We start from the raw sequence: 15,360 nt of genomic DNA on the forward strand, positions 1-15,360 counted from the left end.
TCCAACATTTGTTGCGTATTACCAAATTATACTGATGTGGTGGAGGAATGTATTGATACTGATTATGTGATGCCTACGGGCTTTTTTCGGTAGAAAAAGATAGCGTTAAGCGATTATATTTAAAAGCACATTATAATAGGCCAATTTTGGCCTGACACTATTTATAAAATAAAAACCAAACAAAAATCCAAATATTTTTATAGTCCATTAAATGTTCACTTGCGAAACCAAATCAACCTAAATTTTAAAACCCAACTACCTACCTAAAACCTAAACCCAATCACAAACCCTAAACCCAAACTTAAATCATCAACCCAATTAAACCAAACTAAACCCAACCCCAATTAAACCAATTAAGCCCAACCTACCCTAACCCAAACAAAATAGACCCACACATAGGCCCAAGAGACTAAACCAACTCAGAAACCCTAAGATTTCTGAGCCTTCCTAGCGCCGCACCCCCCACGTGTCTCGTCGGCATGTCCAACGCCTGAGGCTTGACTCCCCTTGTCTTGTTGCACCAAAACGAAATCCCCCCTTTGTTGACCTTCCCCAACCTGCAAGCATACCTAAAAAAAGAAATAAAAAAACACAGCACGCAAGGGCAACAGAGGCAGAAAATTTGTATTCGGCTATATAGCCACAAACACGAAAAATGTAATTGGAGACACGATTAAGCAATCAAAAACAGAAGTAAAAATTTGCAAAAGGTGATTTTTTCATTTGTTTCATTTTTCTTCCTTTATTTTTAGGTTAAAAAGAAAATAAAAATAAAAAAGAGAAGGGTTTCCCTGAGTCGATCGGCTTTCCTCCGACGACCATCGCCGGCGCATGAACACCTTTGACCCATGTGGATTCGAGTGAGGGTTCGAAGGGCATGGAGAACCCCCTTTTGTTTATTTATTTTATTTTCTAAAAATAAATATAGGATATGTAAGTTTTTAAAAAAAATACAAAAAAGGAGATGAGAGGGACCGAAGAGGCTGTTTTTACTCGACTCCGACCACCAATTACGGAGGAGCGGTGACGGTGCTGCGACGGAGGCCCGTCAACTTCTTGGCCGGAATCTGGGTTAACTTAAAGAAAAAAGGGACCTCTTCATTTTTTTTTCTTTGGGTTGTGATAAAAATGAATTTTTTAAAAAAATATTTGAACTTTTATATTAGCCTGAAACAGCGTCGTTTTAGGCCGGGCGTTTAGGCACTGAAACGGCGTCTTTTCCCCCTGGTCTGACCCGATGACCCGACCCGCGAGACTAGGATCCACGTGTTTCCTAGCGCATGGGTTATTTGTGCTTACAGTCCCTCTGCTTTTGCGATGTGCTTCAATTTAGTCCTATCTTTTTTTTTATTTTTTATTCACCATAAACTTTTAACTTTGTTTCATTCTGGTCCTTGGATCGTTTAAAAGGGTTAAATGCTTGAAACGAGGCCGTTTTGAGGACAAGGGATAATTTCCCTGTTGGTCCTCGCTTGTTTTCGTGCGTCACATTATAACCCTTATGTTATTTGTTTCATTTAATTTATCCCTTTAACTTTATTTTAGCATCAAATTAACCCATTGTTTTGATTCTTTTATTTATTCGTCCATTTGCTATCATTTAAGATTTTAAATTTTATTTTAATTTCAATTTACCCATTTTAATTTTGTTTAAGTTTCAATTAAGCTATTTCTATTTTAATCCATTTATTTATTTATTTATTTATCTATTTACTTGTTTACATGTTCATTATTCCTTTAATCTTTTTATTTTTTTTTGTTCATTTTTTTTATATGCATAGTTCACTTTAAATGGTTTTATATTTCATTTGTTAAATTCTTGCATATCATTAAACTGTTTTGGTGTTCATTTTAGATTGTTTTATTGTTATTCATTTTAAGTGTTTCCACATATTATGTATTTTAAACTATTGCCCATTTTAAATTTTATATATATTATTTTTTTTAAGTTATTATATATATATATTACTTATTTTGGTTTTTGTACATATATATCTTTTGTTTTAAACTATTTTATATGTATTATCTATTTTAAAGTTTTTATATACTATTTAGTTATACTATTTTATATGTTAATCATTTAAAATTCATTTTTATTATTATTTACTTTAAACCTTCCATATATTTACCTCAAAATATTTTTTTATATATTCTTTATTTTAGATTATTTCATATATTATCTATTCAAATTGTCATGTATAGTATTTAATTCACATTGTTTATACGATATATATTTTAAAATTTATGTATATTATTTATTTTAAGTTTTTATGCGTTGCCCATTTGAAACCCCCTTTTTATATTCTTCATTTATAATTGTTTCATTTGTTATTTATTTTAAACTGTTTTATTCACTTCAAAATTTTTCATATATTAGTTCGTTTCGTTCTTTTGTGATTATTAATGTTGATCTCTTAAATTAGCATATTATGTGAACATGTCCATTACGTACTCTAGAAATTATTTGTTAATATATCCATATTGTTGACATTCATTCATGTATTATTTTGTGCTCTATATTCCTTTTTGTTTCATTTCGTTTAAGTCATATCGCAGATTAACCTCAAATGTATTTATCCGAACATGGACCGTTTTATACCAAACAAAATAAATGCACATTGCTAAATGTCGCATTCGTTTTATTTAAAGTAAGGCAATATTTCGCGTTTCGGGAATTCAAGAAATCGTATCCTAATTTACTGGGTTTCGATTTTCTTGTTAAACCTGAAAAGCCAAATATCCTTTTAGATTTCAAAATACACAAACTTTCGACAAAAATTAAAGGCAAACTTGCTCCCGAAGATTTAAACGTCGCGTCCTAACTTACTGGATGTAACACCTTATTATCTAGGGACGAGTAAGTCTTTGAAGTTCGTTTCGACGTAATTCAGGCGTTTTAAAATTTGCATTCATGGAAAGGGATCGTATTTTAAAATTATTTTAAAATCTTTTCAACTTTCGACATTAAGACACTAACTAATCAATTCGGTACCAATTTTGGGTATGACGAGGGTGCTAATCTTTCCTCGCATATAACCGACTCCCGAACCCGTTCTCTCGAGTTTCGTAGACCAAAACATTATTTTAATAAACTAAAACGTTTTATTAAAGCAAATGTGATCCGATCACACCTAATATAGATTGGTAGCGACTCCCGATATAATTTTCGTTTTCAAACAAGTCGACCCCCGTTTTCAAACAAATGGTTTCAACACACATAATTAACTCATGTAAGATTAATTTTATCCACCAACAATAAATTACACAAAGACTGAAATTGATTGTTCTTCAAAGGAAGTCAACTCACGCTACCATTAAACGCACATTTTATTATTTGATCTGCAACTTCGAAAAAAAAAATGACTAAAGTATATAGAAATAGTAACATAGAATTTGAGAAATAATTATATTATATTAAATTAATTAATATTATTTATTAAATTTAATGGATTTATAAATGATATAAATAAAAATTAAAATAAAGTATTTAACAAATAATACATTCAATGTATGATATTAAAATAAATTTTAAACAGTATCAAAATAATTTTAAATATATATATTTTGTATTTAATCTTATTTTTTAATTTTAATATTTATTTAATTACACATTAATTTCATATTTGTTTTTTATATTGTTTATATTTCATTTTTAAAGCTATTCATCAGTATAGGTTTTTTATTATGTTGTAAACTAAATAAAGCTTTAAAAAATATTATTTTAAAAAAATTGATTAAATTTATATATAAAACGAATTTAATATAAAAACAAAAATAAAAACGATTTCTTTAAATGTTGTAAATTTTTATAGGTGATTTATTATTTTTAACAATTTATTTTTATTAATTGAAATAGAGAAATTTTTATTAGTATTGAAAATATTTATTTGAAACAAATTTTTTTGTTATTGTTATTGAAAACAATTATTAGTATTTTTAAGTAGTTTTAATGTTATTTAATTATTTTTTAAATTCTATTAACTATGTTTTTAAACATCTTTTATTATTTTTTAAAAAATTAATAATTTGTTGGTAGTAAATTGTATATGGAAACAAAATTTAACAATTTTGCTTAAAAAATTTAATATTTATAAATTAATTTTACAAATGTTTTTAAAAATTTGTTTAAAAATATGTATGGACTAATTTTTTAAAAAAATAATTTAATTATGACTAAAAATTATTAATTTTTAAATAGTTTTTAAATTTATTTTATTTGTTAAAATATATATTTAAATGAAATTAATATTTTACTTTTAAACAGATTTTTTTAAAATAGTTTTGAAGTAAATTATTTTTTAATAAGTGGATCCACATCTTTTATTAATAATAAAATTATGATGTGTGAATCAGATAAGAAAATAAGATATTTCTTAGTATTGTTAGTGTAGCTTACTTTATATAGTATATATTATATTACAAGGTTATAGTTAAATAAGAAAATTAATATCATGTTCACATTATAAATTTTTTTATTTGTGTTAATCTCCACTTTAAGCATTTATAGGAAAAAGTATTATGGAGTACCGTATATTAAGAATTTGATTACATTTTGTTCTCTTTATTTAAAAATTGGGAAAATTAGTCCATGCATGTTAAATAAAAGAGCAAACTGATCATTTCTATTAAAACTTTCATCCAATTCTACTATTAAAAATTAGTACGGCTGACGGAATAACCGAATAATAATACATGGAGTGCCACATGTACCTCCTACTGACGTATATGGATCAATTTTTAACAGTAAAAATAACAAAATGATCAGTTTGCTCTTTGAGCTAACGTGTAATGACTAATTTACCCATTTTTTGAGTAAAGGAAGTAAAAAGTAATCTAACTCGCAATGCAAGGGCCTCTATGATATTTTTAACAGCACATATACTATAAATTCACATTGGCTTGAGAACACTCTCACAACTTATACTTACACTATAAACAAGTGTCAATTTCTTCATTATTTACATAAATTGTTTGGAATTTCTTCGTTTGAAGCAATTCATAAGAGATGATGTTTTATATTACAATGTTTGGCTAAATAGGAAAATAAAAATTATTATTCACATTATAATTTTCTGACACATGTTAGTCTCTATTTCAAGTCCTTATACTATTCTTTTCATATTGACTAGAGAACAATATCATATCTCAAAATTTTCATTTATTTATATATTATATCATATATATTTTATTATATAGTTCCGACTAAATAAAGGAATAAACTTTATGTTCACATTGCAAGTTTTTAACATATGTCAATCTCCATTTCAAGCATTTATACTATAAATCTTATATTGATTAGAGAATACTTATACAACTCACACTTACATTATAAATAAATGTCAATTTCTTCATTATTCACATAGCTTCTTTAAAATTTCTTCATTTGAAGAAATTCATGAGACAAACATTATAGATTAAAATTATGTATACTATTTTACACTATTATTAATTAAAAGCACATTAATTATTTTATATTTATACTCAAGATTACCATTTGCACACATTAAATTATTTAAATTACATATTATTACTAATTGCATATTATTACTAATTGATACACACGGTATGCCTATGTCTGTACAATGTATGGGTGAGATATAGCTCAGATTTACAAATTAGATAATTAATGTTAATTTTAATTGGTTAAAATGTAATTACTCTTCACAAATTTAGAATTTAATTTATGTATTTATGTTTTCAAGAATTTAGCTCATCTACTTTTCAAGTTTTAAAATTTAGACTTAATTGTTAACATAATTTAGAATTTAAAAATTAGATGACCAAAATAAAATTATTAACATGATGTAGCTTGTATAATCAACTGTAATTAAAAACTTAACATTTGTATAACTAAAATAAAAACATGGACAAAATTGCAATGACTTACAGTTTATTTTCAAGGATCTTGGAAACATTAATATTTATTTAAGTTCACTTTCCATAGTTTTGTAATCACACCAAGTTTTTAGTTCTCAGTTCAATCTTCAATTTAGTTTCAATCAAATAAATATGAAAAAATTATAAAAATAGCCAATTAAATTTTTTTTATTCCGATTTAATGAGATCAAAGTGATTCACTCATAAATCAAATTAACTCTTTTATTCAAATAATATATAAATTAATTTTTTCTTCAATCTGTTCAACCCAGTTCCAACAACTATCTTATTTTAATACATGCATTATAAGATTGCGTGTTGCATTTGTGGTTGCTATGTATCCAATTTGACGCACGTCCAAAAGTCAGTGTCCTTCATGATGTTGACATCATTTACATGTATTCTTTTTATTGATAGTCAAATGTTAAAAATATTAATTGGAAAAAGACTTTATAAACAATGATTAAAAATAAAAAAGTGTTGGGTTAAAAATAATCTTTACATCATTTATTGTTGAATAAAATGTTATTATATAAAATATGCACACATTCAAGCTATATAAAGTAGACTGAGGGAATGAATTTTACGTTTATAAACAATTATTTAATACATTGAAGGTAGAAAGGTATCTTAAGTTATATTTAAAAAATTAAAAAATACATATATATATAAATAAGATATGTGGCAAAATCTCAGTCCGCTTGTGGAATAGAAAAACTTCCCACATGTACCAAATAATTAGCTTATTTCATGTGAATATCATTGAAATTGTATACATGATAAACATCAACATTTTCCCCATCAATAGCATGCATGACCATTAGGACTTTGACTTTTCAGCCTGAATGTAACGTATTATTATTCATGGGGGATAAGCTGAAGCTATACTAATGTATGCTCACCGACATTGTCTATCTCAACATCATGTGCCTTCACTGAGCATACGTTAGTATAGCTTCAGAAAATTAGAATTTCTGAATATTTCTTTCGACTATTAAATATTTTAACTTAAAAGAAACAGACCATAAGATAACCTGACCTTGTTGACTTTTGAGCCTGAATGTAACGTATTATTATTCGTGGAAGGGATAAGCTGAAGCTATACTAATGTATGCTCAGTAAAGGCACGTGATGTTGAGATAGACAACTCGGTGAGCATGCACGTACCACATGTATGCATGCACAGGCGTGTGGGTGTGTGAGGCAAAATACCTGTTGGGGTGGCTTATAATTTGCACAAAAAAGGGTCGAGAAGAAACCTAGATTTGAAATGCTGCAGAAAATTAGAATTTCTGAATATTTCTTTCGACTATTAAATATTTTAACTTAAAAGGAACAGACCAAAAGATCACCTGACCTTGTTGACTATTTCAATGGTTATGGAGCCAAGGTAACGCATCTACTAAGATAATGATCAATTGAAGACGTTGAGTACACACATGCATCTAAACACGAGCGTGTATATGCATACGTGCACGCTTATTCGATAAAATAACTCAATAGGAAAAGCTATATAACGACCAAAATTCACTCATCTGTAAAATAAGATATCCCCTGACACAAGTACAGACAACTCAAACTATAAAGTCTCCACTCATTTCATTAATACAAATACAAAACTTCCACGTGAACTGGGAAGGGTACCTGAGTTGACAATGTAGGGCTTCAACTCCACATGATTAGTCAAAATGCTTTTCCATTTTCATCTTCTTGAATTCAGTTTGGCACGTCGCTCTTCGTATGATGCTGGAAACAATTAGTTAGGTTTAGGTCAAAATTAACTAGCAAAAGTTGAAGAAAAACATACAGAATGCAAGTTGCATTCTATAAAGCGTAAAGAAGGCAACTACAAATACAGACTACCACAATCTCTTGAAAATGCATGGGAGTTATTGGTCGCTAATTGCTGAAAGCTTAAATCAATTTTACTATTCGCCACCCCAAAATTTGGTTCAGTTAATACTTTGGAGTCGGTCACAACACATCTACCATAAAAAACCTCAAATAATTAAGCCATCAAATTTCTATATTCTATTCCTCATTACAAAACTGACTCTCAAGCATTTATTTTCAAATGTAAGGAAAGACCAAAGGCAGATAAAAAGAATAGGAGGGCCACCCAAAGCTATCAAAGAAGAGATTGTATTTAAGATTATAGGGACTCCTACAGTAGAAGCCATTCATTTCTTCCAAAACAGACATTTCTTTAATGACTAACATGTCTGTTACAGGGATAATTGCTTTTCTAATAAAACAGTTTTCAACATGAAAAGTGTCTCAGCATGCCTATGGGTGCGAACCCTCGGGCATTGGTCGAACTTTTCGTAATGAGCATCATGCACATCTCGAATTTCTAGATGAGGCACAATTTGAACTGTCATCATCTACAAGCAAACTTTTGAATATTCCTACAAAAGTTTCTCTTTGTTGGTAATAAATGCATCAAATGACATCTTTCTAAACATCCTGATGGATATGAACAATGACAGGGTAACTTCATTTTCTAGTGATGGCCATTTTTAATGAAAGCTCAAAGTGTAGCAGCACTTACGCTCAGTTGGCCGAGACAAGAGAGGAATATGGGAAGTGACCTTCTTGATTGTTCCATCATTCAATAAGCTCTGGTCTGAAAAAAGTCAAAGCTCTTTCAGCAAGATATATCAACACAGACAAATAGAAAAGTAAGACCTAGATAGAAATGATATGGTAGAACTTGGTTTCTGCACCTTTTGCTAAAGGCAAGCAACTCAGAGCAGCTTATTGAAAAATTGCAGACTGAAGCTGGTATGCTCGACCCTCATTTTCCAAGTGTATACGAAGTGCTTGCCCAGAATCTACAAATATAACCGCAGGATAGTTCAAATATTTCAAACATAAATGGTTGCCTAGCAAATGTGTAAGTGATGTATGGATGCAAATTGCAAACATTCTTCTTTTCTTCTAGGTCACAGAAAATTGTAGCATAGAAATAAACATCCTATATTCAGCGCGAGTCAAAGAAATGATGTGCTTTGTTTTGTATGTCATGTACCTGAGGAGCAAATAAACTTGACATCTTCAAATTCACAGGATTGAAGGATCAATGGTGTCTCTGGAGCCATAGCATACTGAGGTTTTCTCAGTGTCTTCTCAATGTCCAGTAATATATCTATCACCTACACAAAATTGATTGATAGGTCACTTGATGTGAATATAACTCAAGCCAAAAGGTTAAGATGCATGCATAACACTCTAGAAAGATGTAAAAAATAAACAAATAAGCATATCTATTTGGGTTCGGCATCAGGTATCATGCTGGTCAATTTCAGGCAAAAGGACCGGCTTGATGGAAGGCTATTTAGTTCTAGTGTCTGTTTAATTCCACCTCTGACCTAGCAAAGCATTTTATCAAAGACTGAAAACAAAGAGTTGAAGAGAATAACTGTCACGCACATCAACTGATTCAAGACCTTGGCCTATCATAAATAGCACGGCAACCATGCACCGCACCTGATGCCACAGGAAGGCACTACCTTTAACTTTAATAGCACAAAGCTGACCACCTTCAAAGCTGCAAGTAGTAACAGAAGATTATCCACTTCTTCATACATATTCATGGCACTTTAAAATTGACACTTAGAATCTACCATTCTACCTAATAAATAAGTATATATAATCTCACTTGAATCAACCAGAACAAATAGATAGTCACCTCATATTAGAAGAAGAAATTTCAAACTGAGTTATTCGACGCCTGTAGTTGTGTACATTTGCTGCATCCATCTTACAAAAGTTTCTGAAGTCATGTTCTCCAAGAAATTTCTTTCCTGCATTCTCCATAGCCTGGAGATACATAAAAAAATATTGCATTACTGTCTCATATTTCTGGTGAGAACCCATAAAGTCAACAGATGGTCAGAACTCAGGATCCATGTAAAAAAGTTACTTACGGAGAGATTCAAATTTCCTCTCCAAAAGAAGTACTTATATTCTCTAGCCAAACAACTAAACCTGCAGTGACAGACAATATTGCATCATCTTAACCCATAAGTAGATAACTAATATAACGAGTTCCAAAAGAAAATTTTAATGATAACACTGAGCCAATAGTTCTGGATACTATAAATCCATCAAGGATGACTTAGATTTTAAATATCCTCTGTAAACTAAATCATCTTCAAAATGTAAAAAAGTAATGTACTTTATAAAATTTTAGAAAGACCTTGCACTGAAATCAATTGAAACAGGACTCCATCCTAAAGTTCGAATATCACTTGGAAGGACTCGGTTCAGTACTCTCACATAATCAATTTCTCCTTCTGACAAAAATTCAAAAAGTAACAGCATAAGTTACAATCAAAGATGCATTTTGTTCCTTTAAACTTCACTGTCAATGTGTTCATAATTTTTTAAACGAAGCTGAAGCTAATAAATTGCTAAAACCATTTAGAAAATGCATTGTGCCGTACTTCATGTCTGCTTGGTTTTTCTTGAAGAGACCAAGCTCACATACCTTCTAACTTTGAAGTTTGAAATAAGTTCCAGTAAGATGGGGAAAGACCTTATTAATCATCAGATGATGTGCTATCCAGATTAGGCAATCACTCACCAACATATAATACCGATCTGATTATCAGGCAAGTAGAAACTAAAGAAATATTCAAACTTAGTTTCTAATCTCGATCAGAAATTTTATTTCCTGAAGCTTGTGAGTTTTCTACCAGCTTGCCCTTATTATGCATGTGCATCATACCCTACATTACTGGAATTACTCGGGAGTATTTGACAGCACAAGTGACAATATGTGAATGATTATAGTATCAGAACTTTATTACTCCATAATTTAGCCCTCTCATTGACCTGAAGTATTTTACATACAAGGATTTTATTCCATCTCAGCACTACTTTGTCCCACATTTTTCCTTCTAGTTTCCCCAAATGTTTAACCAGTTCTCTCTATGAACAAGAGAGACTGGTTTAGACATTTGGTGACAAATTAAAAACTCAAAGCTCTTTAAACAGTTTGATTTATCCTCAAACCAAAATTGTTCATCCTAAAATTCTATATGTTGCTAGCCTTTTTAGTTAAAATAAAATCTTTTCACGTTCAGTTGCAAATTTGTAATAGGACCCAGAAAATAAAAGAATTCAGGGATATGGAACAAGAAAAATCCATGAATCACCAATATAAATGATAATTACAGATAAAGCTTTTCCTAGAACTTAGAGTCTCCAGGATAGATACAGAATAAGTGGCTAACCAATTCGTGCCTCAGGAAATAATTCTCCTGTAATTTTGTGGTTTTGATCAGTTTCTTTGAGGTTTGACCTTAAAAACAATGCAATCACCTGCACCAAGCATTTTCCATGTTCTTAGCATTCAAATGGTTAAATGGTAAACCATGGTTCAAAATCACAGTTACATTAAAAGAAGTTCTTCTAGTGATCAACTTACTTGGCCAACAGAGGACACCCCCTTATCTGTTCTGCCACACCTTGAGTACTGTGATTCCTTCTTGTCACCAACTAAAAGCCTTGTTTTCTCAAGTGCATTGAAAATTTCAGACTGTATGAACACTAGAATTATGAAAGTACGTCCAAGAAAGAAACTAACAGAATCATTCAACAAAAGCAATTGTATAAGGCACATCTGATACAAGGTCAAGTATACTATGAGTTAATTTCTGTTTTTCTCAAGAATAATTTTTTTAAAGATTCAAATAAATCTAGCACTTGTCATTCATCATCTGTAAATTTCAAAAAGATATTTAAGAACCATACCTCAACAGTGGGATCCATTTGTGCTTCTGAAGCAAAACCATAAAACCTGTCATATAGCACCTGGAACTATAAGGCTTTTTTGCTTTCTATAGTCTTTACAATTTATAAATTTTAATTTCTTTTTAAAATATCATGGGTTATAGAATCAAATGATAAAATGGAGAAGACTTTTAAGGAAAAGAAAAGAGTCCCCAGTGATCCAAAAATTAAATCTCACTTAGCCTACAGAGGCTATGTATCAGAAGGGCCTAGTTTTCATACTATCTTAAATTAACTTTTGGTAGGTATTTAATAAAATTCTTACATAATGAAACTGAGGCCATGCTGATCCTAGAAGATACTCGGTCCAAGATTCAAAGTCTCAATCTTGTCAAAATGCCAGCAGGTGATAAACCTAAGTAGCAATATTTACTAAAGGAAATACATACCATGTAGGGGACCTAAGTCTAGATGTTTTTACAGTTCTTGAAGGAATGCTGCCCTAGTAAGAAGGTAAAGCATAAAATCATCACTGTGGGTGACCATGTCTGGTTGGTATGAAGGCTGAACTAAGTTACATGAAATAACTGCACAGCTAATAAAACTAGTTCTTCTACCATAAATACACAATTGCTATTTTCTATTATCCTTTTCCTCTCCTTTTACAATAAACTTGTAACAGGAGGAAATATGCTATTGACAGAAAGCAACATTACAAGGGATTATGGTTAAATTGCATACCTCTGACCAAAATACATGACTTTTAGAGCAACATATCTCTTGGAATGGTGAGTCATAATTTTCAAATCATAACCTGTTAAGAAAGAGAGATGATAGAATTTGATACATGAGAAGATTTCTAATGAAAATGTCATACTTCTTAAGAAATTATGCAAGGTTAAGCAAAAGACAATTACATAATCAAGGAAACTTTTTTAATAGGATAGTGGCGTAATATACTGCATAGTTAAAATGGTGCAATTGAAGAGGAGGTGAGTAACTATTGCTCTATAGCAGACTAGCTATGCAGCATTTTCATGAAATATGGCATGCTAATGCAGCATGTCTCCAATTTCATATCTCAGGAATCAAACTGATGATGATTGGCAAGCAAAAGTAAAGGAACTATGGCACATATATTTGCAATAATCACATATGGATCTGTGAATATAAGATCTCGGACATGTACAGTTTTATTCTTTTCAAATCCAATGCATACATCAAATCTGCAACTGCTATTTATTTTCAGATAGCTGCAAAGGAAACTTCAAACTGGAAGTAACTATAGAACAATCATAGGAACCAAACGAATACAACGAAGAAGTAAACACCAAGAAGATTAATTCAAAATAGCTAAATTGCATTAAAATCCTTGTCAGAAATAACATGAATAATGACCAGATCCTCATGGCATAACAAAGTGATGTGCCCTGTCTGAATCTGCAAGTTACATGACGTATAGGGGATTATTTATTTTCTGTGGTCTTTGGTAAGTCCCTCATTTTTTTCTTTCATATCCTTTATTAACAACACATCAACCCATAGGTGGGAATGTAGATATGTACTCCAGCCTTTTATGCTATATCATTTCATTTATCAGCATACTAAACTTGACCACTGAAACAGCACCACTTATGGAGTATCTTCTCTGATAAACTAGTTAGATGGTTTAATTATGAATCTCACATTTAACATGAACACAAGCATGTATGGTGGAGGACATCTATTGGACCACAAAGAAATTTTTTCATAAATTGAAAAGCCACAATTTTCTTGTTGAGGTTTTATACAAATTGGAAGCTTGTTTGTTAAACGAAATAAGTGAAATTTGAGATAAAGTAGAAACTTTTGACACAAAGACATTGCACATTTACTCAAATCGCAATGAGCAATCCATTGGGAATTTTCCCTCTCAACAAACTCGAATGATATTTAAGATCAGTCAATAAAAACCTGGATTCCTTTCTATTGTTTTCTTTTTTCTGGTCTTATCACCTCCAGTGTTTTTTCTCTGACTTTCCACACCCTGTTTAAAGCTTTCAACATCAGAACCATTTTGCATCTCCTCTGTCTGCATCATACCAACCAATACTTATAGTCTCATAGGTAACCAATCAAAAGTATTAGAACAAAAACCTCTCCCCCCCCCCTTTCTTTTGATCAGCTAAAAATTACGAAATGTGCGCAGCAAGGTGTAGGGAATCATAAAGCAAATATGGCATATATATCTCATGCCACACTCCCAATTGCCAGGAAGCTTTTACAAGCATATCAAAGGTAGCTTAATAGTAAATTACCGCTCGATTACTTCTAATACTTGTTTTTATTCCTCCCCCACCCCCCCCCCCAAAAAAAAAGCTCCACTTAAAAAAGTAATAAAAGTTTAACTTTCCTGGACAAGACTATGCAGGCATTACCCTTAGTATAGCACAGAATTGATCATTTTACTAATAAAATAAATTTTGCTAAAAAAAATAGCAAATATGTAAATTCTTCAATATACAGAATGGCAGAAGAAGCACAAATTACAGATAATAATTATAATAAAACAAAATAGAAAGAAAGAATTTCAAAGTTCGTAACGGACCTTATGGCAACAACATTTGGAGATTTGAGATGATAGCTTTGAATTCTCAGCCTCTAATTCCTGATTAATAAATTAATTATTTAAAAAATTTGATGATAATAAAATTGATGATAATAAAATTGACGAGCAAAGGAAAAAAAAATTAAAAGGAAACGCAAGAAGAACCTTCACTCTATTTTGGAGAGCCTGTAGTTGGGATATGAAGCTACCCACGACATCACTGCCGGACTCGCTTATTCCGTTTAACATTTTCAAAATACCCGCCGCTGATGGATCGTTGCTGTTTTGCTCCGTTTATTTCTCCTTCAATGGATATTTTGTTCTAAGTGAATAACAGCAGCCCTAAAACTACGACGTATTGAACTTCAGTTCTTTTTAAATATGTCATAAGGGTTTTTATTTAGGTCAAATTCTGCCATTAGACCATTTACTTTGCATAAGTTGTAGACTTAGTACTTGTGCTTTAATTTGATCAATTATTGTCCCTTTATTTCTCAAATTTTGAAAATATAGTAGTCATGAAAAAGTAGCAGTTAAATCTGTTTGGTTAAATTCTGCTATTAGCTCTATATTATGGGTAAAGTTAGAGACTTAGCCCTTGTTTTTTGACTAGATCATTCTTAGTCATTATATGTTTATAATTTCGAAATTTTAGTCTTAATATAAATTATCGTGATTAAATCTATTAATTGGTTTTTTTTTGTGAGTATGTGAAAATGGCAAGCTGACAAGGCATTACATATGAGATAATATGTTTGATGCATCAAATTTTAAAAATAATGGTTCCTTAAAACATTTTCGTAATTTTTTAATGTTTGGTTCTGTAAAATGAAATGGGTCAAAGAAAAATGTTTTCTTAGTTAATTGAAAAAGGCTTGTTTTTTCTATAAAATTACTTATTTTTTTTTTCGATAAGTCATGTTACGCATAAAACTCCTTCCCTTTCTCCAATCTTCCTGTTATACCTCTCCGCTACTTGGAAATATATTAGCAAGGTAGAAGGCATTGACTTCCCCTTTGACTCCATTTGACACAATACCCTAGTTGACCACTCGTTTAGGCCACAGGAGCAACATCCTTCCATTATCAAGCTTGGATATTAGGTGGGAACATTTCTCAAGTGTGAGCACATTCAATGTAGTTGGGAGTCTATTTAG

The 15,360-nt window shown here is 30.8% G+C and overlaps 1 protein-coding gene across 2 annotated transcripts; it reads right to left on the reverse strand.

The window, feature by feature from the left end:
- Nucleotides 1-7,166: 7,166 nt before the first annotated feature.
- Nucleotides 7,167-14,550, reverse strand: LOC107944162 (tRNA pseudouridine(38/39) synthase). Of its 2 annotated transcripts, none has more exons than XM_041090693.1 (15): nt 14,369-14,550; nt 14,204-14,263; nt 13,570-13,687; nt 12,358-12,430; nt 11,638-11,683; nt 11,312-11,422; nt 11,118-11,205; nt 10,079-10,175; nt 9,807-9,867; nt 9,569-9,699; nt 9,310-9,427; nt 8,909-9,032; nt 8,604-8,711; nt 8,429-8,503; nt 7,167-7,623 (listed from the first exon to the last, which is right to left on the reverse strand). In XM_041090693.1, exons 1-13 carry the CDS (start codon nt 14,450-14,452, stop codon nt 8,635-8,637), a joined length of 1,188 nt encoding a protein of 395 aa, XP_040946627.1. In that variant the 5' UTR covers nt 14,453-14,550; the 3' UTR covers nt 7,167-7,623; nt 8,429-8,503; nt 8,604-8,634. The 2 variants fall into 2 exon arrangements, with proteins under 2 accessions (XP_040946627.1, XP_040946633.1); XM_041090699.1 differs by having other exon boundaries at nt 13,612-13,687; nt 14,369-14,539.
- Between the last annotated feature and the right edge of the window lie 810 nt (nt 14,551-15,360).

This window comes from Gossypium hirsutum, chromosome A02, assembly GCF_007990345.1.
Source record: "Gossypium hirsutum isolate 1008001.06 chromosome A02, Gossypium_hirsutum_v2.1, whole genome shotgun sequence".
Classification (NCBI taxonomy): domain Eukaryota; kingdom Viridiplantae; phylum Streptophyta; class Magnoliopsida; order Malvales; family Malvaceae; genus Gossypium; species Gossypium hirsutum.

Bases quoted from the DNA above. Each gene is read 5' to 3' on its own strand.
- LOC107944162 (XM_041090693.1), bottom strand. From the start codon at position 14,452: ATGTTAAACGGAATAAGCGAGTCCGGCAGTGATGTCGTGGGTAGCTTC. The intron at 9,700-9,806 runs GTAAGTAACTTT...ATGTATCTCCAG, and splicing joins GAGGAAATTTGAATCTCTCC to GCTATGGAGAATGCAGGAAA. The intron at 9,428-9,568 runs GTGACTATCTAT...TACTACTTGCAG, and splicing joins ATTTCTTCTTCTAATATGAG to CTTTGAAGGTGGTCAGCTTT.